This window comes from Oncorhynchus mykiss, chromosome 7 (assembly GCF_057628025.1).
Source record: "Oncorhynchus mykiss isolate SJ-2025 chromosome 7, ASM5762802v1, whole genome shotgun sequence".
NCBI lineage: Eukaryota > Metazoa > Chordata > Actinopteri > Salmoniformes > Salmonidae > Oncorhynchus > Oncorhynchus mykiss.
Genome location: NC_143028.1, coordinates 6,549,372 through 6,574,804, shown reverse-complemented (window position 1 = coordinate 6,574,804; position 25,433 = coordinate 6,549,372). Strand labels below are relative to the sequence as shown.

The 25,433-nt window shown below is 44.1% G+C and overlaps 1 protein-coding gene across 41 annotated transcripts in view; it reads right to left on the bottom strand.

The window, feature by feature from the left end:
• LOC110528828 (tensin-1) overlaps window positions 1-25,433 on the bottom strand; it is a 309,937-nt gene that overhangs the window by 209,462 nt on the left and 75,042 nt on the right. For 15 of the 41 annotated variants that reach the window (XM_090240015.1, XM_090240035.1, XM_090240016.1 and 12 more), the window contains exon 1: window positions 7,506-8,647. The exons of the other annotated variants lie outside the window; for them this stretch is intronic. In XM_090240015.1, the coding sequence (XP_090096141.1) occupies window positions 7,506-7,601 (96 nt within the window). In that variant the 5' untranslated portion in view covers window positions 7,602-8,647. Of the gene's footprint in view, window positions 1-7,505; window positions 8,648-25,433 lie in introns of those variants that run through there. 41 annotated transcript variants of the gene reach the window in all.

The window sequence follows — 25,433 nt, the reverse complement described above, 5'->3', positions numbered from 1 at the left end:
GGGGGCTATAGGGACTGGGGGCTATAGGGGCTATGGGGTATAGGGACTGGGGTCTATAGGGACTGGGGGCTATGGGGACTGGGGGCTATAGGGGTTATGGGCTATATGGACTTGGGGCTATAGGGCCTACAGGCTATAGAGACTGGGGGCTATAGGGGTTATGGGCTATAGGGACTGGGGGCTATAGGGAGTACAGGCTTTAGAGACTGGGGGCTATAGGGGTTATGGGCTATAGGGACTGGGGGCTATAGGGGTTATGGGCTATAGGGACTGGGGGCTATAGGGACTATGGGCTATAGGGACTGGGGGCTATAGGGACTATGGGCTATAGAGACTGGGGGCTATAGGGTTGTTATGGGCTATAGGGACTGGGGGCTACAGGGACTGGGGCTACAGGGACTGGGGGCTATATGGACTATGGCCTATAGGGACTGGGGGCTATAGGGGTTATGGGCTATAGGGAATGGGGGCTACAGGGACTGGGGACTATAGGGGCTGGGGGCTATAGGGACTGGGGGCTATAGGGACTAGGAGCTACAGGGACTGGCGACTATAGGGACTGGGGGCTACGGGGACTGGGGACTATAGGGACTAGGGGCTACAGGGACTGGGGACTATAGGGGCTGGGGTCTATAGGGACTGGGGGCTACAGGGACTGGGGACTATAGGGACTAGGGGCTACAGAGACTGGGGACTATAGGGACTAAGGGCTATAGGGACTGGGGACTATAGGGACTAGGGACTACACAGTATATCTGGGTAGGAGGAGAAGTGAAGACAGATGGATGGTGATATAAAAAGTCATATTCACATGGCGGAACAGAAAGGGGCAGGGTGTTACTTGTTGATATAAACCAGACGGATGTAGACTATACAGTGCCTTGCGAAAGTATTCGGCCCCCTTGAACTTTGCGACCTTTTGCCACATTTCAGGCTTCAAACATAAAGATATAAAACTGTATTTTTTTGTGAAGAATCAACAACAAGTGGGACACAATCATGAAGTGGAACAACATTTATTGGATATTTCAAACTTTTTTAACAAATCAAAAACTGAAAAATTGGGCGTGCAAAATTATTCAGCCCCTTTACTTTCAGTGCAGCAAACTCTCTCCAGAAGTTCAGTGAGGATCTCTGAATGATCCAATGTTGACCTAAATTACTAATGATGATAAATACAATCCACCTGTGTGTAATCAAGTCTCCGTATAAATGCACCTGCACTGTGATAGTCTCAGAGGTCCGTTAAAAGCGCAGAGAGCATCATGAAGAACAAGGAATACACCAGGCAGGTCCGAGATACTGTTGTGAAGAAGTTTAAAGCCGGATTTGGATACAAAAAGATTTCCCAAGCTTTAAACATCCCAAGGAGCACTGTGCAAGCGATAATATTGAAATGGAAGGAGTATCAGACCACTGCAAATCTACCAAGACCTGGCCGTTCCTCTAAACTTTCAGCTCATACAAGGAGAAGACTGATCAGAGATGCAGCCAAGAGGCCCATGATCACTCTGGATGAACTGCAGAGATCTACAGCTGAGGTGGGAGACTCTGTCCATAGGACAACAATCAGTCGTATATTGCACAAATCTGGCCTTTATGGAAGAGTGGCAAGAAGAAAGCCATTTCTTAAAGATATCCATAAAAAGTGTTGTTTAAAGTTTGCCACAAGCCACCTGGGAGACACACCAAACATGTGGAAGAAGGTGCTCTGGTCAGATGAAACCAAAATTGAACTTTTTGGCAACAATGCAAAACGTTATATTTAGCGTAAAAGCAACACAGCTCATCACACTGAACACACCATCCCCACTGTCCAACATGGTGGTGTCAGCATCATGGTTTGGGCCTGCTTTTCTTCAGCAGGGACAGGGAAGATGGGTGAAATTGATGGGAAGATGGATGGAGCCAAATACAGGACCATTCTTGAAGAAAACCTGATGGAGTCTGCAAAAGACCTGAGACTGGGACGGAGATTTGTCTTCCAACAAGACAATGATCCAAAACATAAAGCAAAATCTACAATGGAATGGTTAAAAAATAAACATATCCAGGTGTTAGAATGGCCAAGTCAAAGTCCAGACCTGAATCCAATCGAGAATCTGTGGAAAGAACTGAAAACTGCTGTTCACAAATGCTCTCCATCGAACCTCACTGAGCTCGAGCTGTTTTGCAAGGAGGAATGGGAAAAAATGTCAGTCTCTCGATGTGCAAAACTGATAGAGACATACCCCAAGCGACTTACAGCTGTAATCGCAGCAAAAGGTGGCGCTACAAAGTATTAACTTAAGGGGGCTGAATAATTTTGCACGCCCAATTTTTCAGTTTTTGATTTGTTAAAAAAGTTTGAAATATCCAATAAATGTCGTTACACTTCATGATTGTGTCCCACAAAAAAATACAGTTTTATATCTTTATGTTTGAAGCCTGAAATGTGGCAAAAGGTCGCAAAGTTCAAGGGGGCCGAAAACTTTCGCAAGGCACTGTATTAGGGAGGTGGGTATCATGTGACTTGAGGGTTAGAAAGTACAGTAAGTACAGGGGTAAGGTATTAGGGTGGAGCTTGATAGACAGTTATAGATGATGTAGGAATGGGGAGGCAGGATATATGTACGATTTGGTTGAGAACCACTGGATTGTTTGTGTATGTGTGTGTGTGTGTGTGTGTGTGTGTGTGTGTGTGTGTGTGTGTGTGTGTGTGTGTGTGTGTGTGTGTGTGTGTGTGTGTGTGTGTGTGTGTGTGTGTGTGTGGCGGGGACATAGAGATAAGGAGCTGCGGCAGGGGGGGGGGGGGTTACAGCTTGGGAGAAGGGGCACAGGGGGAGGAGGGGGGTACAGCTATGGGGGAGGTGGGTCCAAGGGGAGGAGGGGGAGGGTGGTACAGCTAGGGGGAGGGGGTACAGGGGGAGGAGGGGGGTACAGCTAGGGGGAGGGGGTACAGGGAGAGGAGGGGGGTGCACAGGGAGAGGGGGTACAGGGCGAGGAGGGGGGTGCACGGGGGGCTGCAGAAAGCAGTACTCTACAGGCAGGCAGGAGACTAAGCTTTACCCCGAGAGCTCCATCCTCTATTCCTCCATTCCTCTATTCCTCCATTCCTCTAATCCTCCATTCCTCTATTCTTCCATTCCTCTAATCCTCCATTCCTCTATTCTTCCATTCCTCTATTCCTCCATTCCTCTATTCCTCCATTCCTCTAATCCTCCATTCCTCTATTCTTCCATTCCTCCATTCCTCTATTCCTCTATTCCTCCATTCCTCTAATACTCCATTCCTCTATTCCTCCATTCCTCTAATACTCCATTCCTCTAATCCTCCATTCCTCTAATCCTCCATTCCTCTATTCCTCCATTCCTCTATTCCTCGATTCCTCTATTCCTCTAATCCTCCATTCCTCTAATCCTCCATTCCTCTATTCCTCTATTCCTCCATTCCTCTATTCCTCCATTCCTCTAATCCTCCATTCCTCTAATCCTCCATTCCTCTAATCCTCCATTCCTCTATTCCTCCATTCCTCTATTCCTCCATTCCTCTAAACCTCCATTCCTCTAATCCTCCATTCCTCTATTCCTCCATTACTCTATTCCTCCATTCCTCTAATACTCCATTCCTCTATTCCTCCATTCCTCTATTCCTCCATTCCTCTAATACTCCATTCCTCTAATCCTCCATTCCTCTAATCCTCCATTCCTCTATTCCTCTATTCCTCTATTCCTCCATTCCTCTAATCCTCCATTCCTCTAATTCTCCATTCCTCTATTCCTCCATTCCTCTATTCCTCCATTCCTCTATTCCTCCATTCCTCTAATCCTCCATTCCTCTATTCTTCCATTCCTCCTTTCCTCCTTTCCTCTAATACTCCATTCCTCTAATACTCCATTCCTATAATCCTCCATTCCTCGAATCCTCCATTCCTCTATTCCTCCATTCCTCTATTCCTCTATTCCTCTATTCCTCTAATCCTCCATTCCTCTAATCCTCCATTCCTCTATTCCTCTATTCCTCTATTCCTCCATTCCTCTAATCCTCCATTCCTCTAATTCTCCATTCCTCTATTCCTCCATTCCTCTATTCCTCCATTCCTCCATTCCTCCATTCCTCTAATCCTCCATTCCTCTATTCTTCCATTCCTCCTTTCCTCCTTTCCTCTATTCCTCTAATCCTCCATTCCTCTAATCCTCCATTCCTCTATTCCTCTATTCCTCCATTCCTCTATTCCTCCATTCCTCTAATCCTCCATTCCTCTAATCCTCCATTCCTCTAATCCTCCATTCCTCTATTCCTCTAATACTCCATTCCTCTAATCCTCCATTCCTCTAATTCTCCATTCCTCTATTCCTCCATTCCTCTAATCCTCCATTCCTCTATTCCTCCATTCCTCTATTCCTCTATTCCTCCATTCCTCTAATACTCCATTCCTCTAATCCTCCATTCCTCTAATTCTCCATTCCTCTATTCCTCCATTCCTCTAATCCTCCATTCCTCTATTCTTCCATTCCTCCATTCCTCCTTTCCTCTAATACTCCATTCCTCTATTCCTCCATTCCTCTAATACTCCATTCCTATAATCCTCCATTCCTCGAATCCTCCATTCCTCTATTCCTCCATTCCTCCATTCCTCTATTCCTCCATTCCTCTAATACTCCATTCCTCTATTCCTCCATTCCTCTATTCCTCCATTCCTCTATTCCTCTATTCCTCTATTCCACCATTCCTCTATTCCTCTATTCCTCCATTCCTCTTTTCCTCTATTCCTCTATTCCTCCATTCCTCTATTCCTCTATTCCACTATTCCTCCATTCATCCTTTCCTCCATTCTTCCAATCCTCTATTCCTCCATTCCTCTATTACTCCATTCCTCCATTCCTCTATTACTCCTTTCCTCTAATCCTCTATTCCTCCATTCCTCTATTACTCCTTTCCTCTAATCCTCCATTCCTCCATTCCTCTATTACTCCATTCCTCCATTCCTCTATTCCTCTATTCCTCTATTCCTCCATTCCTCTTTTCCTCTATTCCTCTATTCCTCCATTCCTCTATTCCTCTATTCCTCTATTCCACTATTCCTCCATTCCTCCTTTCCTCCATTCTTCCAATCCTCTATTCCTCCAACTCTCCTACCCATCACCAGGTCTTACTGAACAAAACAAGCTAATGCAGGGGAGGTGCTCAGGGCTCATACAGGGAGGCAAGCCTGGCCTGCTGGAGAGGAGAGCTAATGCTTTGTCCCAAATGGCACCCTATTCCCTACATAGTGCACTACTTAGCCTAAATCCACATCGATGTACGGCTTTTATTATGAGGTCAAGGTCTGAAGAAAAATATGATTCCGAAAAGAAATTCGGACAAAGCAGTTCAGGATGAGTAATGTTGACAGTTACATCGTAATAGCTCATTGTGAACAGAAATGAAGGCAACTGAATGAAATAGAAAGTTCATCAAAAAATATGGGACGCAGGACTGGATAACGAGCTACGACATTTAAAAAAAACTGACTCTGCCCCCAAAAGCTCTCCTAACCCTACTGGCGCACATACAATACAGCAGATACGCTAACGACTGGGGAAGACAGAGCAGAAAAGACTGCTGCTTCAGCTCATGCGTAAAACTGCTTGTGTTACCAAAACATAACTAGCCCTGCGGTTCACCAGCCGCCATTGAAAGCCGCCTTTTACCCACTGAAACACTGGTGGGAACAAGATGACAGACAGAAGACAACACTTATGAAAAAGATCCCGTCACTAGTCATCAGAAGATCACCTCAGGTTCCCACACACACGCACGCACGCACGGACGCACGCACGCACGCACGGACGCACGCACGCACGCACACAAACACACACGCACGCACGCACGCTCGCACTCAAACACGCACGCACACACACACACACACACGCGTACGCACGCACGCACACACACTTGCACACACACACACACTCGCTCACACACACTCGCACACACGCACAAACATATGCACACCTATGAACACACACATTCTATCGTGTGTAAGGGAAGACTGTGTTTGGACGTACGGGACTTGTACCACATGATTGATTATCCTCTATAACAAAGAGAGAGAGAGAGAAAGAGAGAGAGAGAGAGAGAGAGAGAGAGAGAGAGAGAGAGAGAAAGAGAGAGAGAGAAAGAGAGAGAGAGAGAAAGAGAGAGAGAGAGAGAAAGGGGTAGAGAGAAAGAGAGAGAGAGAGAGAGAGAGAGAGAGAGAGAAAGGGGTAGAGAGAGAGAGAGAGAGAGAGAGAGAGACAGAGAGAGAGAGAGAGAAAGGGGTAGAGAGAGAGAGAGAAAGGGGTAGAGAGAGAGAGAGACAAAGGGGTAGAGAGAAGGGTGGTGCAGTGTTTCTGACACTCAGAGACATTGTTTTACCACAGTCCAATTCAAACTAATAAGACTGAAACCAGCAACACACCGCACCTCTAAAGATTCGGCATCAGTCAGGGAAATACGTTCATCCTTTGTTGCCAAACATTCGCCTGCAAGATACGAACCACTACGGAACTGGAAAAACCAGCGAACCATAAAAAACAAATACCGACCCGAAAAGCAACGAATGGTAAAATGACATGGCTGGTAAAATGCCAACGGTTGAGCGATTTTTATTTTAGCGAACGCAAACCTTGAATGCAGATGCCAACCTTGTTCTGCTCTGTTCTGCAGTCGTACAAGGTGACACTATGGATCGGGACACTCAGGTATGGTAGCAAAGTAACGTCTGAAACAAGCACCCCATTTCTCCAGATCCAAGGGTGAGTTGCACCTAAGCACTAATCTAGGATCAGTTCCTCTCTATCTCCATCCTAATCTTCACCATTGGTGGTGAAGAGCAACACTGACCTTGAATCAGAGCTAAGGGGCAACATCCACTAGCTGTTCCTCAACCTGTAGTGTAGTCCACACACCAGCAGCCGTGCTGTGTGAAATTGTGCTAAACTAATCTGTAGTGCTGGCGCACCAGCTGGTTATCTAGCTGACACAGATATTACTCAATGTTCAAGCCAGTGTAGCGCCAAGACCATTATACATACTGATGCACAAACACGGACTACAACACCTTTTGGATTCCTACTCTTCTCATCTCACCAGGTATCTCTCTGGTAAGCAGGTTCTGATCTCAATGAAAAGCAATAAATGAAGAAACAGACGAAGTAAAGTGTAAATAATAAAATAAAAAATGTGGTTCCATGATTCCATTGTACATTGTTCCATCTCCTCCCCCTTTCCAACCCCCTCCCAGTCCCCCTCTCCAACCCCCTCCCAGTCCCCCTCCCCAACCCCCTCCCAGTCCCCCTCTCCGACCCCCTCCCAGTCCCCCTCTCTGACCCTCCCAGTTCCCCTCCCAGTCCCCCTCTCCAACCCCCTCCCAGTCCCCCTCCCCAACCCCCTCCCAGTCCCCCTCTCCGACCCCCTCCCAGTCCCCCTCTCTGACCCTCCCAGTTCCCCTCCCAGTCCCCGTCTCCGACCCCCTCCCAGTCCCCCTCATTGTGCGGGCTTACCTTGTCTTTCTTGGCCCCCCGTAGGGGGAAGAAGCAGGAAAAGAGGAACTTGCCCCAGCTGATGACAGCGGCCAGGCACCAGTTGAGACGAGCCATGCTGCCTCGCGTCCCGTCAGGCCCTCTGTCTCTCTCTACACTCCAGGATCAGATCCTCACTGAGCGCTCTCTCGTGGAAGACAGGAGAGGAGGAGGAGAGGGGAAGAAAGAGAGGAGACCTTTCTCCTAGTCCACCCAGAAGCAGTGCATCCCAAACCCCAGAAAGAGAGGTGGTCCTTCGAGTCGACCGGAGAGCTGTCTGTCTGTCTGTCTGTCTGTCTGTCTGTCTGTCTGTCTGTCTGTCTGTCTGTCTGTCTGTCTGTCTCCAATTCGTTAACTTAATGAGGGCTTACAACAGTGTCCCATGCAGAGGAGACCCTTCTATTCCAATAGGAATCAAAGCATCACACGCCACCAACAGTCCATCTGTCTGTCCACCTGTCTGTCTGTGTGTCGGTCTCTCTGCCTGTCTCTCTCTCTCAGTCTCCAGAGCCTGGTCTAGACACTCAGTCGTCACAGCGGTGAGATGAGCACAGCCGGCTGCATGATGAGATGAGCGAGAGACGGTCCGGTCAGTGCAGAACGAGGACAGCGTCGTCACACACACGCTCACTTGCTTGCACGCATAGATCGAGATAACGCACACACTCACACACACACACACACACACGGCAAGCACACGCACAGAAGAGCCCTTCTCTTCACACGGAACCCCTCTGGTTCAAGATCCCCGATGCTAACCACTCACACACTCCTCTCACATACACACTCCGCTGTGAGGATGCTGCAGCACTTACTCAGCCAGGGAGCGAGGGAGGGAGAGGGAGGAGTAAAAGAGAGGAGAGGCAGAAGGGAGGGAGGATTGGGTACAGAGCGGTATGGAGAGAGACAAAAAGCGGGAGAAATAAGAGGGAGAGATAGAGCGAGAGAGAATGTGTTTTGTGGAGGTTAGTGTATGCGTGTGTGCTTGCGTGCATTGGTTTGTGTGTGAGGTTAAGAGAGAGACACAATAACAGTGATAAAGAATCAAGGAGGGGGAGGTAGCATGTGCGTGTGGTTAAGAAAGAGAGAGAGATTGAGAGAGAGAGAGAGACTTGGTTATTGTAGTTACTGTTGTCCCGTTGACAGTATTGATTATTATTATTAATGATGTTAATATTGTAAATCTCCAAAGTAAGCTTTAGCAATATGTACATTGTTACGTTATGCCAATAAAGGAAATTGAATTGAATTGAATTGAATTGAGAGAGAGAGATAGACAGAGCGAGAGAGAGAGAGACTGAGAGAGACAGAGAGAGAGAGAGAGATAGACAGAGCGAGAGAGAGAGAGACAGAGAGAAAGAGAGAGACAGAGAGAGAGAGAGCAAGAGAAAGAGAGAGCAATCAGAAGGCAGAATGTGTGTGTAAGAGAGAGAGGACGAGGGAGAGAATGAAAGAGATGATAAGTGAGTAATAAGAGAAGATGAAGAAGGGAAGAGGAAGGTAGCGCACAAACATAGAAAGAGAGAGAGAGAGAGGGGGGAGAGAGAGAGACTGAGAGAGACAGAAAGGGAGAGAGAAAGAGAGAGAGTGTTGGAGAATACATAGCAGACAAATGGTGGGCACACACACACACAAACATCCGTCACGGTGAAAAGCCGTTACAAGGCAGGCACAGAGTAAGATGATTGTAGTGTGTGTGGAGAATTGGGTCGAGGGAGAGAGCGAGAGAGCAAGGGAGCAGAGGGGAGAGAGACAAGAGAGAGAGAGAGAGAGAGAGAGAGAGAGCAAGGGAGCAGAGGGGAGAGAGACGAGAGAGAGAGAGAGAGAGAGAGAGAGAGAGAGAGAGAGAGTTAGACAGAGAGAGAGAGAGAGCAAGGGAGCAGAGGGGAGAGAGACAAGAGAGAGAGAGAGAGGTGCTGGGAAGGAGGGAGTGTTGAATCAGTGTGTCCTGAGCGATTATCACAAACATTTGCACACACACACACACACACACACACACACACACACACACACACACACACACACACACACACACACACACACACACACACACACACACACACAGAGAGAGAGAGAGAGCGACTGCAGGTGCTGCACAGCCCCATTCACTCTGCTGCAGTCTCTCTACGCTTCACTGGGAGAACATTTTCACTGCGGAACGCTTTTCTGTGCTGCTACACCCCTCCCTCTCTCTTTCTCACTCTCCTTCTCTCTTTCTCACTCTCCTTCTCTCTCCTTCCTTCTCCCTCTCTCTTTCTCTCTCTCCTTCCCTCTCTCTCTCTCTCTCTCTCTCTCTATGTCTCTGTCTCCCTCTCTCTCCTACTCTCCTTCCTTCCCTCTCTCTGTCTTTCCTTCCCTCTCTCTCTCTGTCTCTCCTTCTCCCTCTCCCTCTCTCTCTCTCCTTCCCTCTCTCGCTCTCTGTCTCTCCTGCTCTCTCTTTCTCCTTCCCTCTCCCTCTGTCTCTCTCTTTCCCTCTCTCTCTCTGTCTCTCTCTCTTGCTCTCTCTCCATCCCTCTCTCTCTCCCTGTCTCTCTCTTTCCCACCAGAGCAGGCAGGCATCACTACCTCAGCCCAGCGTAATCACAATACATCAAAGCAGAGAGTGAGTGAAAGTGAGTGAGTGAGTGAGTGAGTGAGTGAGTGAGTGAGTGAGTGAGTGAGTGAGTGAGTGAGTGAGTGAGTGAGTGAGTGAGTGAGAGAGAGAGAGAGAGAGAGAAGGAGAGACAGAGAAGGAGAGACGGGGGGGACCAGTGTATCCCTCAATAATAAAAATACAGCACAATAAGAGTGAATTCTAGGCCACCAGAAAATGCTGTGGCAATCACACTGATTATTCCACTGACATATATAGAGAGAGTAACACTATCATACCCCCACTGCCTTTCAAACCTATGAATATGACATGTGATCACATCTCACAGCAGAGCGGTAAAAATCCCTTCTTTACCCGAAGACACAATTCAAATGGACAGAGGCCAACATAATAAGACTTGAATAATTACGCTATAAAACAATCACTACAGCAGTGCTACGTACATGGTACACTGTACTGATCAGAATCATGGTTTATGGATACAGTATATAGTAATCAGATATGGTGTGCATGTCAGAACACAGTGCATAGTCATATAGTGTATATATATCACCTTCTTGTTAGCAATAATATCACTAATAAATATAGTTGCATGCAGCAATGCTGGGGTTCAAGCTTTGGCCCCATAAGCACCACCGTCATGGACAAATTGGACATATTGCCTTACACTAATAATCCTTGACACGCGTGCTCAACATCCAACCTGCTTTTGATGTGTTTTGGACCATTTTTAATGATGTTGACTACTTTAAACGTTTTTTTCTCCAGAACCACTGGACCGATTGGCATATAGCATCTATGTACCCATGTCTTCATATTTTCCAGGATGATAGCTCAAACAATACGGCCGTTAAGAGCCAATGAGCTTGCATGATTGTTTTTTCCGGTCCAACAGCGCTACTATGTGGCCAAACTGAACCGTACTTTATAATTTAGCTAGACTCATATCCCTGAGCATGTGTGCCAAATTTCATCGCTGAGTCAAACCGGTGAAGAGATATAAACATGTGCCCGTTATAGCGCCACCGTGTGGTCGACAATACTATATACTGGTCTGATTTATATGCATTTATTTGTCAGACCACACCCACATGAAAGTTTATTGGTCTGTAGATGCCATATTGTTTGACATAATAGTCTGTAAAACATAGGGTTAAGAGACCTTGGTCTGTAGATGCCATATTGTTTGACATAATAGTCTGTAAAACATAACGTTAAGAGACCTTGGACTGTAGATGCCATATTGTTTGACATAATAGTCTGTAAAACATAGGGTTAAGAGACCTTGGTCTGTAGATGCCATATTGTTTGACATAATAGTCTGTAAAACATAGGGTTAAGAGACCTTGGACTGTAGATGCCATATTGTTTGACATAATAGTCTGTAAAACATAGGGTTAAGAGACCTTGGTCTGTAGATGCCATATTGTTTGACATAATAGTCTGTAAAACATAACGTTAAGAGACCTTGGTCTGTAGATGCCATATTGTTTGACATAATAGTCTGTAAAACATAACGTTAAGAGACCTTGGACTGTAGATGCCATATTGTTTGACATAATAGTCTGTAAAACATAACGTTAAGAGACCTTGGACTGTAGATGCCATATTGTTTGACATAATAGTCTGTAAAACATAGGGTTAAGAGACCTTGGTCTGTAGATGCCATATTGTTTGACATAATAGTCTGTAAAACATAACGTTAAGAGACCTTGGACTGTAGATGCCATATTGTTTGACATAATAGTCTGTAAAACATAACGTTAAGAGACCTTGGACTGTAGATGCCATATTGTTTGACATAATAGTCTGTAAAACATAGGGTTAAGAGACCTTGGTCTGTAGATGCCATATTGTTTGACATAATAGTCTGTAAAACATAACGTTAAGAGACCTTGGACTGTAGATGCCATATTGTTTGACATAATAGTCTGTAAAACATAACGTTAAGAGACCTTGGACTGTAGATGCCATATTGTTTGACATAATAGTCTGTAAAACATAGGGTTAAGAGACCTTGGTCTGTAGATGCCATATTGTTTGACATAATAGTCTGTAAAACATAACGTTAAGAGACCTTGGACTGTAGATGCCATATTGTTTGACATAATAGTCTGTAAAACATAGGGTTAAGAGACCTTGGACTGTAGATGCCATATTGTTTGACATAATAGTCTGTAAAACATAACGTTAAGAGACCTTGGACTGTAGATGCCATATTGTTTGACATAATAGTCTGTAAAACATAGGGTTAAGAGACCTTGGACTGTAGATGCCATATTGTTTGACATAATAGTCTGTAAAACATAACGTTAAGAGACCTTGGACTGTAGATGCCATATTGTTTGACATAATAGTCTGTAAAACATAACGTTAAGAGACCTTGGACTGTAGATGCCATATTGTTTGACATAATAGTCTGTAAAACATAGGGTTAAGAGACCTTGGTCTGTAGATGCCATATTGTTTGACATAATAGTCTGTAAAACATAACGTTAAGAGACCTTGGACTGTAGATGCCATATTGTTTGACATAATAGTCTGTAAAACATAGGGTTAAGAGACCTTGGACTGTAGATGCCATATTGTTTGACATAATAGTCTGTAAAACATAACGTTAAGAGACCTTGGACTGTAGATGCCATATTGTTTGACATAATAGTCTGTAAAACATAACGTTAAGAGACCTTGGACTGTAGATGCCATATTGTTTGACATAATAGTCTGTAAAACATAACGTTAAGAGACCTTGGTCTGTAGATGCCATATTGTTTGACATAATAGTCTGTAAAACATAACGTTAAGAGACCTTGGACTGTAGATGCCATATTGTTTGACATAATAGTCTGTAAAACATAACGTTAAGAGACCTTGGTCTGTAGATGCCATATTGTTTGACATAATAGTCTGTAAAACATAGGGTTAAGAGACCTTGGACTGTAGATGCCATATTTTTTTTGTCCACAAAATTCTAAATGATGGAAAATCCATCATGGCAGACCTTATGGGTCCTTGAGCTTAATGTGTTCCTTGTGAGGATAGGGACCTATGTACCGAATTTCAGGACTTTAGGTTGGAGGTCGACCGATTATGATTTTTCAACGCCGATACCGATATCGATTATTGGAGGACCAAAAAAATCCGATACCTATTAATCGGACGATTTTTAGAAAATGTATTTGTAATAATGACAATTACAACAATACTGAATGAACTTATTTTAACTTAATATAATACATCAATAAAATCTATTTAGCCTCAAATAAAAATGAAACGTTCCATTTGGTTTAAATAATGCAAAAACAAAGTGTTGGAAAAGAATGTAAAAGTGCAATATGCCATGTAAAAAAGCTAACGTTTAAGTTCCTTGCTCAGAACATGAGAACATATGAAAGCTGGTGGTTCCTTTTAACATGAGTCTTCAATATTCCCAGGTAAGAAGTTTTAGGTTGTAGTTATTATAGGAATTATAGAACTATTTCTCTCTATACGATTTGTATTTCATATAGCTTTGACTATTGGATGTTCTTATAGGCACTTTAGTATTGCCAGTATAGCAGTATAGCTTCTGTCCCTCTGCTCGCTCCTACCTGGGCTCGAACCAGGAACACAACGACAACAGCCACCCTCGAAGCAGCGTTTACCCATGCAGAGCAAGGGGAACAACTACTCCAAGTCTCAGAGCGAGTGACGTTTGAAACGCTATTAGCATGCACCCTGCTAACTAGCTAGCCATTTCACATCGGTTACACCAGCCGAATCTAGGGAGTTGATAGGCTTGAAGTTATAAACAGCTCAATGCTTGAAGCGTTGCGAAGAGCTGCTGGCAAAACGCACGAAAGTGCTGTTTGAATGAATGCTTACGAGCCTGCTGGTGCCTGCCACCGCTCAGTCAGACTGCTCTATCAAATCATAGACTTAGTTATAACATAACACACAGAAATACGAGCCTTAGGTTATTAATATGGTCAAATCCGGAAACTATCATTTAGAAAACAAGACGTTTATTCTTTCAGTGAAATACGGAACCGTTCCGTATTTTATCTAATGGGTGGCATCCATAAGTCTAAATATTCCTGTTACATTGCACAACCTTCAATGTTATGTCATAATTACGTAAAATTCTGGCAAATTAGGCGGCCCAAACTGTTTCATATATACTGACTCTGCGTGCAATGAACGCAAGAGAAGTGACACAATTTCACCTGGTTAATATTGCCTGCTAACCTGGATTTCTTGAAGCTAAATATGCAGGTTTTTAAATATATACTTCTGTGTATTGATTTTAAGAAAGGCATTGATGTTTATGGTTAGGTACACATTGGAGCAACGACAGTCCTTTTTTGCAAATACGCACCGCATCGATTATATGCAACGCAGGACAGGCTAGATAAACTAGTAATATCATCAACCATGTGTAGTTAACTAGTGATTATGAGTGATTGGTTGTTTTTTATAAGAAGTTTAATGCTAGCTAGCAACTTACCTTGGCTTCTTACTGCATTCGCGTAACAGGCAGACTCCTCGTGGAGTGCAATGAGAGGCAGGTGGTTAGAGCGTTGGACTAGTTAACAGTTAGGTTGCAAGATTGAATCCCCGAGCTTACAAGATAAAAATCTGTCCTTCTGCCCCTGAACAAGGCAGTTAACCCACAGTTCCTAGGCCGTCATTGAAAATAAGAATGTGTTCTTAACTGACTTGGTTTATGACAGTCATAAATACCTCTTTCCCCCTTTTTCCTCTCTCTACCCTACTACATACATTTGCAAACCCCTTGGTTAACATAGAGATTCTGGGAACATCAGAAGGTGGAGGAAAATGAACTATATTCTGGTAATCCGACCAATGGAACATATGCAGTGGTACTTAATGAATATGATGTGTCACACCCTGACCATAGTTTGCTTTGTATGTTTATATGTTTTGTTTGGTCAGGGTGTGATCTGAGTGGGCATTCTATGTTACATGTCTAGTTTGTCTATTTCTATGTTTGGCCTGATATGGTTCTCAATCAGAGGCAGGTGTTAGTCATTGTCTCTGATTGGGAACCATATTTAGGTAGCCTGTTTGGTGTTGGGTTTTGTGGGTGATTGTTCCTGTCTCTGTGTTTGCACCAGATAGGGCTGTTTTGGGTTTTCACGTTTCTTGTTTTGTTAGTTTGTTCATGTGTAGAGTCTTTATTAAAAACCATGAATAGAAACCACGCTGCATTTTGGTCCGCCTCTCCTTCAAGTCAAGGAAACCGTGACATGATGTCAGTTCGGTTGTCATCTGAGAACATAAACTCTACAGTGGAAAGTCTAAACATCAGAGTTATCAGATTCACATGGAATTGTTGTTCAATTTAAATGTTTGAATATGAAATTATTCGTGATGGGATGAAATGTGATTTTAGCTTCTAAAATGTGAAATTTGGGTTTTCATAAAATAGGGCTCTGCTCAATCAGTGGCCCGCCCCTGTGAAGGGACATGGGGTGTAAAACTTTTCAAACACGCCCTCCTCTCCCTTCCTATATAAGCCCTTGACGACAATGTAACCTCCTGTTCCGAGGACGTGAGGACAACGGTCCGATGTCAGAATGGTTTAGATAATAACTACAGAACGAAGCCAACATCAGCGTGAGCTTTGGTTGCGAATGGTATGAACTTTGAACTCTTATTCACTACAGAAGTGATACCTCCTAGCCGTTGAGTTATCAACAGCCGCTGCAAACGAGGGTTAGGAAGGAACAGACAGAGTATCCCGTCTACCACACAACGACGTTACTACAACGTATTCAATTTACCAGCAGAGACATTCTTCAAAGGACGAAGGACTCAGTTGGGCAACATGGCCTTCCATCTACCACCAACCTACCGAAGCGCAGCTCAGAGTAAATATTTATTGCATTTTCCTTTTCCAAATGGGCGGTAATTTAGAATGCATAAGATACTGTATTTACGATAGCACAGCTTCTCCCTGTGTCCCTCAGTCTTCCCGCTCTTTCACTCAAACCCAGCCCTTTTCCTTTGTGTAACAAGCTGTCATATCTGTTCAGCCCGCTAGGGACGTTTTCCTTTATGACGTAATTTGTAATCAAGTTATGATTTAATTATGTGTATGTGTAATTCTGTGTGATTAATTAGGTTTTTAGTAAATAAATAATTAAACCCAATTTTGTATTGCTGGTTCAACTTGTTAGCCAGGGTTTGTGCAGATAACTAAGAATTTACAACTTTCAGATGAAACTGAATTAAGATGACTGCTATTGATGTAAAATATTACTCGGCCTTTAAGAGTTTATTCAGAAAATAACAGCTCTATATATATTATTTTGTGGTGCCCGACTCTCTAGTTAATTACATTTACATGATTAGCTCAATCAGGTAATATTCATTACGGAGAAATTATTTTATAGAATAGCATGTTATATCACTTAATCCGGCATAGCCAAAGACACGACAACAGTATGAATCTGTTGTCTACTATACTACATTATCAATATGTTGTGTACTATACTACAGTATAAATATGTTCTCTACTATACTACTGTATAAATATGGTGTGTACTATACTACAGTATAAATATGTTGTGTACTATACTACAGTATAAATATGGTGTGTACTATACTACAGTATAAATATGTTGTCTACTGTACTACATTATAAATATGTTGTCTACTATACCACAGTATAAATATGTTCTCTACTATACTACAGTATAAATATGGTGTGTACTATACTACAGTATAAATATGTTGTCTACTATACCACAGTTTAAATATGTTGTGTACTATACTAAAGTATTTCTATGTTCTCTACTATACTACAGTATAAATATGTTGTGTACTATACTACAGTATAAATATGTTGTCTACTATACTACAGTATAACTATGGTGTGTACTATACTACAGTATTTCTATGTTCTCTACTATACTACAGTATAAATATGGTGTGTACTATACTACAGTATACATATGTTGTGTACTATACTACAGTATTTCTATGTTCTCTACTATACTACAGTATAAATATGGTGTGTACTATACTACATTATAAATATGTTGTGTACTATACTACAGTATAAATATGTTGTGGACTATACTATAGTATAAATATGTTGTGTACTATACTACAGTATTTCTATGTTCTCTACTATACTACAGTATAAATATGTTGTGGACTATACTATAGTATAAATATGTTGTGTACTATACTACAGTATAGGGCATGTTTCCCAGGGTGTTGGCAGGGTATCCTATGTGTACTAAGCTGCTCATTAGCAATAAGAGACTCCCATAATCACTGCAGACTGATATTGACTGGCCTGTCACGCTGGCTCTCCCTCCGGGTCCGGACGGCCGACACACAGAACCCAGAGAGACAGGCAGGAGGGAGGAAGCAGCCAAAAACAGGGTCTACTATGCTTCTACTGTAGAATGTATAGCTACCATGGCCACTTTCTCTCTACATAGAAGATAGAGACTGGCAGCCCTTCTCTGATTTCAAAGACTGCTACAGTGGACCACACGTGCAAAATAAAAACTATAGGCCTACTGTAGTTTCCTACTTAACAAGTCAAGCAAGAAACTTAAGCAAACTAGAGCTACAAACAATATGAATTATAGTTTTTTTAACAAAATAAATTCCTTTCATTGAATCTCTGTTCCCTAAGTATAATTTCATGTATTGATCTGTGTGGAAATAGCACTTAGGCTGAACTGATCTAGGATCAGCTTAGCCACCCCAAATTTGATCCCTAGATCAGTATATAGGGGCCACTTCATCAAGTCAGTTCCTGACAGTGAAGTGACCAACTGCTGAGCAACCGGCAGGAGGCATTTCGGGCAACCGCTACTGTTGACAAGCCTGGCGAATGCACTGATATGCTGGGATGATTGATTGACAGGCGTGACAGCCAGTGGCAGGCTGTGAGCGGTGTTGTAGGGTGGCTATAGCAGGGGCTACTGCAGGTTTTGTCTGTGCAGGGGTAGACCACATTAGCATGTGTTCAGCGGAGCAGACCGAGATCAGGTGCTATCACACACACATCATGACTCACCACCACCAGTCCATCTCTCTCTCTCTCTACCTCTCTCCCTCTACATCACTCTCTCCCTACCTCTCTCTCCCCCTACATCTTTCTCCCCCTACCTCTCTCTCCACCTAAATCTCTCTCCCCCTACCTCTCTCCCCCTACATCTCTCTCCACCTACCTCTCTCTCTCCTACATCTCTCTCTCCCCTTACATCTATCTCCCCCTAGATCTCTCTCCCCCTACCTATCTCTCCCCTTACATCTATCTCCCCCTACCTCTCTCTCCCCTACATCTCTCTACCCCTACATCTCTGCCCCTACATCTCTCTCCCTCTACCTCTCTCAGATCCCCCTACATCTCACTCCCCCTATATCTCTCTCCCCTACCTCTCTCAGATCCCCCTACCTCTCTCTCCCCTACATCTCTCTACCCCTACATTTCTGCCCCTACATCTCTAACCCCCTACATCTCTCTCCCCTACATCCCTCTACCCCTACATCTATCTCCCCTACATCTGCCCTACATCTCTCTCCCTCTACCTCTCTCAGATCCCCCTATATTTCACTCCCCCTATATCTCTCTCCCCTACCTCTCTCAGATCCCCCTACCTCTCTCTCCCCCTACATCTCGCTCCCCTACATCTCTCTCCCTATACCTCTCTCAGATCCCCCTAACTCTCTCCCTCTACCTCTCCCAGATCCCCCAACATCTCACTCCCCCTATATATCTCTCCCTCTACCACTCTCAGATCCCCTTACCTCTCTCTCCCCCTACATCTCACTCCCCCTATATCTTTCTCCCTCTACTTCTCTCAGATCCCCCTTACCTCTCTACCCCTACCTCTCTCTCCCACTACCTCTCTCTCTCCCTACTTCTCTGAGATCCCCCTACCTCTCTCCCACTACCTCCCACTACTCTCAGATCCCCCTACCTCTCTCCTACTCTCTCTCCCCCTACTTCTCTGAGATCCCCATCCCTCTCTCCCCTTACTTCTCTCAGTCCTTGTCCCTCTCCTTTCTTTTCCTCTCTTGTCACCTTTTCCACAATCTCCCTCCTCTCTCTCTGCCCTCACCCCAACACCACACTCCAACCAAAGCCCTCTATTCCCCTTTGCAGCTAAACGTTACACCATGCACACAAATGTTAGTTTCTTCTCCACAATGAGTCTGGATCTGAGTACTTCCCAGATGATTTTTAGAGCACAAACACAATCTAACTGTTCTGATTGGTCCCAGAAACCTCTGGGTTGGGCCAAAGCCAGAACACACGTGGTTAAAATGGCGTTTTTAAAATGTGTCATTGGCTTTGATACTCTGATTGGTTACAGATGATCCAATCACTGATGACTTTGTTTCGTGCATCACCCATCATTTTGACGTCACAACGAACAACTTCAACAACGGCCGTCTCAGACTGACGTAGCAAACATAGAACCGTGGAAGAGTCGTCAGGCAACTCTACTCCCCCTTAACGATACTCAAGGGCAAGGGAACCATAATAACCACATTATGTCCCTCTTCATTATTCTGAATCGAACAGGACCTGCAGCCCCTTGATCAATGAATGGGCAAGTCTATTAAACTACGATGCTTTAAGGTGTTCAGCTGTGATCAGCTAATCCTGGCTGCTGAGGCTGCTGCGTCATCTAGAATAGATCATTTACATCGTCTAGTCTATTTGTAGTCTGCATTTTTATGGCCCTCCTTATTATAATGAGGATCTTCGCCGTTTGCGGTCTTGGGAAATCCTCCCCAGAGAAAAAGATACATTTCCATAAATGGGATTATAAATATAAATCAAATAACAAAAAAAAATATGTATACTGTATATAAATATGTATACTGTATATAAATATGTATACTGTATATAAATATGTATACTGTATATAAATATGTATACTGTATATAAATATGTATACTGTATATATATATTTTGGGGAAACGCTAAAAGCTGCACAAGTGGCCCTCCTGGCCCAGTAGTGAGTCACTCAGACAGTCATGGCAGGTCTGTCATTAGTGGGAGCTGAGCATGTCTATGGACAGCAGAGCACTGGGTGTATTTAGTATGGAGGTCTATGAGGGCTGACTCACAAGGACAGCTGCCAAGGGAAACAGGGCTAGCCTGGAGTGTCAACTACATCCCCCAACCCACGAAACCCGCCACGGAATGATGTAAACAAGGATATGCCAACAACAATGATGTCACAGAAGAGAAAGAAAGTTAGGGAACTACACACAGCGGACAAGGGTTCCATTATTAGGATGGAACTGTGGCACGGGGATCTGATCCTGAATCAGGTGTTAAAGACAATGGGATCAGGATCTTCTGAACCTTTATTTAACTAGGCAAGTCAGTTAAGAACACATTGTTATTTACAATGACGGCCTACACTGGCCAAACCTGGACGACGCTGGCCCAATTGTGCGCCGCCCTATGGGACTCCCAATCACAGCCAGTTGTGATACAGCCTGGATTCAAACCAGGGTGTCTGTAGTGACACTTCAAGCACTGTGATGCAGTGCCTTAGACCAAGGCGCCACTCGGGAGACCAGCTTAGTGGTGCTGATAAGCTACAATCTGGGGACAGCAGGACTTCACCAACTCAACAGCAGCATCCACATCACCCCAGTGACCTGCACTCTATTCTTCCATTAGAAGCAACACTCCCTGTTTGAATGAGTGAGGATAGGACGGCCAAATTGCGGTAAATTTACCCATAATCCCAGGTTGTCCCAAAATTACGGTTGGAGGATTCCAGATTTCCTGCGTATTCCCTCTTAACTCCAGAAGTCTTCCAACCAGGATTTCTGAAAACCTGGGAATTTTGGGGAGATGACCAAAATGTTACCAGTCTAGTAGGTCTATCTACCCCTGTATGTCCTCTGGTGTGTTTGCTTTAGTGATGCAGTGTATTACGTTCCAGCCGGCTGCGGACAGCTAGTGAAATGACATCTGCCCTTCTGGTCAAGAGGAAGTAAACAGTCAGCCGTTGTCCCTGGATACCTCGCCAGCAACGACCCCAGGCAAGCTGACAACAGGGAGGAGACCATGTCAGAGCTCCATGTGAAAATCAACGGATCGATACATCCTGAATCCTTCAGAAAGAACATGTTGGAGCTCTGAACTCATTCTGCTCAAACACTCGTGAGAATCAGAACATCTGAAAAAGAAGATGCTCAACACAAAACATTCCTAGATATTATTTTCTTTATTCTTTAGCATTCGTACGTGATCTAGTCAAACCCTCATGAAAATAAACATTCCCTGTTCTCTTGGTCACCACGGCAACTGTCCAGAGTCCTCTATAAAGAAACATGGATTTGTCCAGGACCATCTCATCAGTCCAGTGTTCATTGGGAACGAGCTTCAGAGCAACTTACTACAGAGAGTTATCTGTCCCCTTTACGTCCGAGCCTCCAGCTCCCTTGTCTCAGCTCCCAAACTAACACTGCTGACTTGGCTGTACTCCAGTAGCGAGCGCTATTGAGAGTGTGACTTACATTTAGCCCACTAATGCTACCTATGTAGGTTAAAGACCCCCTTGTGGTCTACAAAACACAACACCGCCCAGGGGGACATCTCAAGGTGAAGTCCAACCGTGCCAAAGCACTCAGCTCTCAAACAGTACCCTCTGTTTCAGCACTGCCAGGAAGTAATGGGATGCAATAGGAGGATGAATGACTCAGTTCTCAGGAGAGAACTTATAGTTACAAGCCACGCAGAATAAATATCTGGCCGCGCAGAGAAGCACTAGATTGAACTTCATTGAACTTTCCTTTAGAAACGTTTCAAACCACTGTGGGAATTGTGATTGAATCAACGCAATATTAGCCACTTTCAATTTAACATACCACAACAAAACGAACTAAGCAAGACATTGTGTGCAAAACTAACTTTGCAAGATGTTTTTGCATTGACGTGCATGACTCAGGCTCGTACTCTACACAGACCGGTGCGCCATAACCAATCAGAGCTGCAGTAGGTCTATATGCAAATAGCCATTGCCATACAGTGCCTTGCGAAAGTATTCGGCCCCCTTGAACTTTGCGACCTTTTGCCACATTTCAGGCTTCAAACATAAAGATATAAAACTGTATTTTTTTGTGAAGAATCAACAACAAGTGGGACACAATCATGAAGTGGTACGACATTTATTGGATATTTCAAACTTTTTTAACAAATCAAAAACTGAAAAATTGGGCGTGCAAAATTATTCAGCCCCCTTAAGTTAATACTTTGTAGCGCCACCTTTTGCTGCGATTACAGCTGTAAGTCGCTTGGGGTATGTCTCTATCAGTTTTGCACATCGAGAGACATTTTTTCCCATTCCTCCTTGCAAAACAGCTCGAGCTCAGTGAGGTTCGATGGAGAGCATTTGTGAACAGCAGTTTTCAGTTCTTTCCACAGATTCTCGATTGGATTCAGGTCTGGACTTTGACTTGGCCATTCTAACACCTGGATATGTTTATTTTTGAACCATTCCATTGTAGATTATTTTGCTTTATGTTTTGGATCATTGTCTTGTTGGAAGACAAATCTCCGTCCCAGTCTCAGGTCTTTTGCAGACTCCATCAGGTTTTCTTCCAGAATGGTCCTGTATTTGGCTCCATCCATCTTCCCATCAATTTTAACCATCTTCCCTGTCCCTGCTGAAGAAAAGCAGGCCCAAACCATGATGCTGCCACCACCATGTTTGACAGTGGGGATGGTGTGTTCTTTTACGCCAAACATAACGTTTTGCATTGTTGCCAAAAAGTTCAATTTTGGTTTCATCTGACCAGAGCACCTTCTTCCACATGTTTGGTGTGTCTCCCAGGTGGCTTGTGGCAAACTTTAAACGACACTTTTTATGGATATCTTTAAGAAATGGCTTTCTTCTTGCCACTCTTCCATAAAGGCCAGATTTGTGCAATATACGACTGATTGTTGTCCTATAGACAGAGTCTCCCACCTCAGCTGTAGATCTCTGCAGTTCATCCAGAGTGATCATGGGCCTCTTGGCTGCATCTCTGATCAGTCTTCTCCTTGTATGAGCTGAAAGTTTAGAGGGACGGCCAGGTCTTGGTAGATTTGCAGTGGTCTGATACACCTTCCATTTCAATATTATCGCTTGCACAGTGCTCCTTGGGATGTTTAAAGCTTGGGAAATATTTTTGTATCCAAATCCAGCTTTAAACTTCTTCACAACAGTATCTCGGACCTGCCTGGTGTGTTCCTTGTTCTTCATGATGCTCTCTGCGCTTTTAACGGACCTCTGAGACTGTGCACAGTGCAGGTGCATTTATACGGAGACTTGATTACACACAGGTGGATTGTATTTATCATCATTAGTCATTTAGGTCAACATTGGATCATTCAGAGATCCTCACTGAACTTCTGGTTTGCTGCACTGAAAGTAAAGGGGCTGAATAATTTTGCACGCCCAATTTTTCAGTTTTTGATTTGTTAAAAAAGTTTGAAATATCCAATAAATGTCGTTCCAATTCATGATTGTTTCCCACTTGTTGTTAATTCTTCACAAAAAAATACAGTTTTATATCTTTATGTTTGAAGCCTGAAATGTGGCAAAAGGTCGCAAAGTTCAAGGGGGCCGAATACTTTCGCAAGGCACTGTATATGGATCTGTGCCATTCACTTTGAACTGGACTCTGTTTAGGCTACAGAGGGCTGCATGTGTATGTTCATATTCTTTGCTAGGTAGTGAGTTATTAACCCAACAATGGGGGAGAGGTTGCTTCCAACAAGAGCACCAAACACTTCTAGCCATCTTTGAAAAGCCAGTCAAGTAAAGAGCTTTTTTTATGTCTTAAAGTGCCAGTGTTGTATTTTGAGGTACGTCTTGAATAAGCTAAGTAGCCAATAGGCAGAGGGTAGCATCATTAGTCTGATTCTCTGAATAATAATGCCTTTTATTTTGTAAAGTGGTTTCTTGCCTCAAACACAACATTTTCAGTCACCTCCTTGTCTGAGTGGATAAACAGGTTCATTTTAAGCCCCGTCTCATGGAATGTAGGTCTACATTGAACACCACACATTGGCTGCTACTGTAGGCTGAATGATATAACAGCTATTTCTCCATTGTTTTTGATGGAAGGCCCCTCTGGTAGTCCTATATTATGATCAAATAGCCACAGTAGCCAACTTGACAACTGTTAGAACTGTAACTTAAACCGGGTACAGTCTCAGTTGTTCACAGTAAAGACACGCACCGGAAGTTGCACAGAATTTTCACAATGTTCAAGTTTGCGCTCAGCAGACCTGAAATTTGCTCAGTTCGGATTTTTTTTTTGAGGGAACATTGGTTACACGTGTAACAGTATAGCTTCCGTCCCTCTCCTCGCCTCGAACCAGGGACCCTCTGCACACATAGACAACAGTCACCCTTGAAGCGTTGTTACCCATTATTCCACAAAAGCCACAGCCCTTACAGAGCATGGGGAACAACTACTTCAAGGTCTCAGAGCGAGTCTGGCACACGGTCAAGTACAGTACGACAGTGAGTGAACGTGTGGAGGAAGAGAGAGAGAGTTTTCCTCCGATCCTCTCCTCCTGTACGTCTTGAACGGAAAGAGGATTGTGTTGCGTTGCCACTTCATTATCCCTAACTGTCCTCTGTGCTTACACAGGATTCTCCCAGAACCTCAATTCATTAAATGGGTTTAGGAATCAATAGGAGGAAGACAAGTCCTCACTCAGAATGATTAGACACATTCATCACAGAGCACAGGACAGAGGCTAAAACACAGGCAGAGGCCAGGCTAAAACACAGGCAGGACAGAGGCTAAAACACAGGCAGAGGCCAGGCTAAAACACAGGCAGGACAGAGGCTAAAACACAGGCAGGACAGAGTCTAAAACACAGGCAGGACAGAGTTTAAAACACAGGCAGGGGCCAGGCTAAAACACAGGCAGGACATAGTCTAAAACACAGGCAGGACAGAGGCTAAAACACAGGCAGGACAAAGGCTAAATCACAGGCAGGGGCCAGGCTAAAACACAGGCAGGATAGAGTCTAAAACACAGGCAGAGGCCAGGCTAAAACATAGGCAAGACAGAGGCTAAAACACAGGCAGGACAGGGGCTAAAACACAGGCAGAGGCCAGGCTAAAACACAGGCAGGATAGAGTCTAAAACACAGGCAGAGGCCAGGCTAAAACATAGGCAAGACAGAGGCTAAAACACAGGCAGGACAGAGGCTAAAACACAGGCAGGACAGAGGCTAAAACACAGGCAGGACAGAGGCTAAAACACAGGCAGGACAGAGGCTAAAACACAGGCAGGACAGAGGCTAAAACACA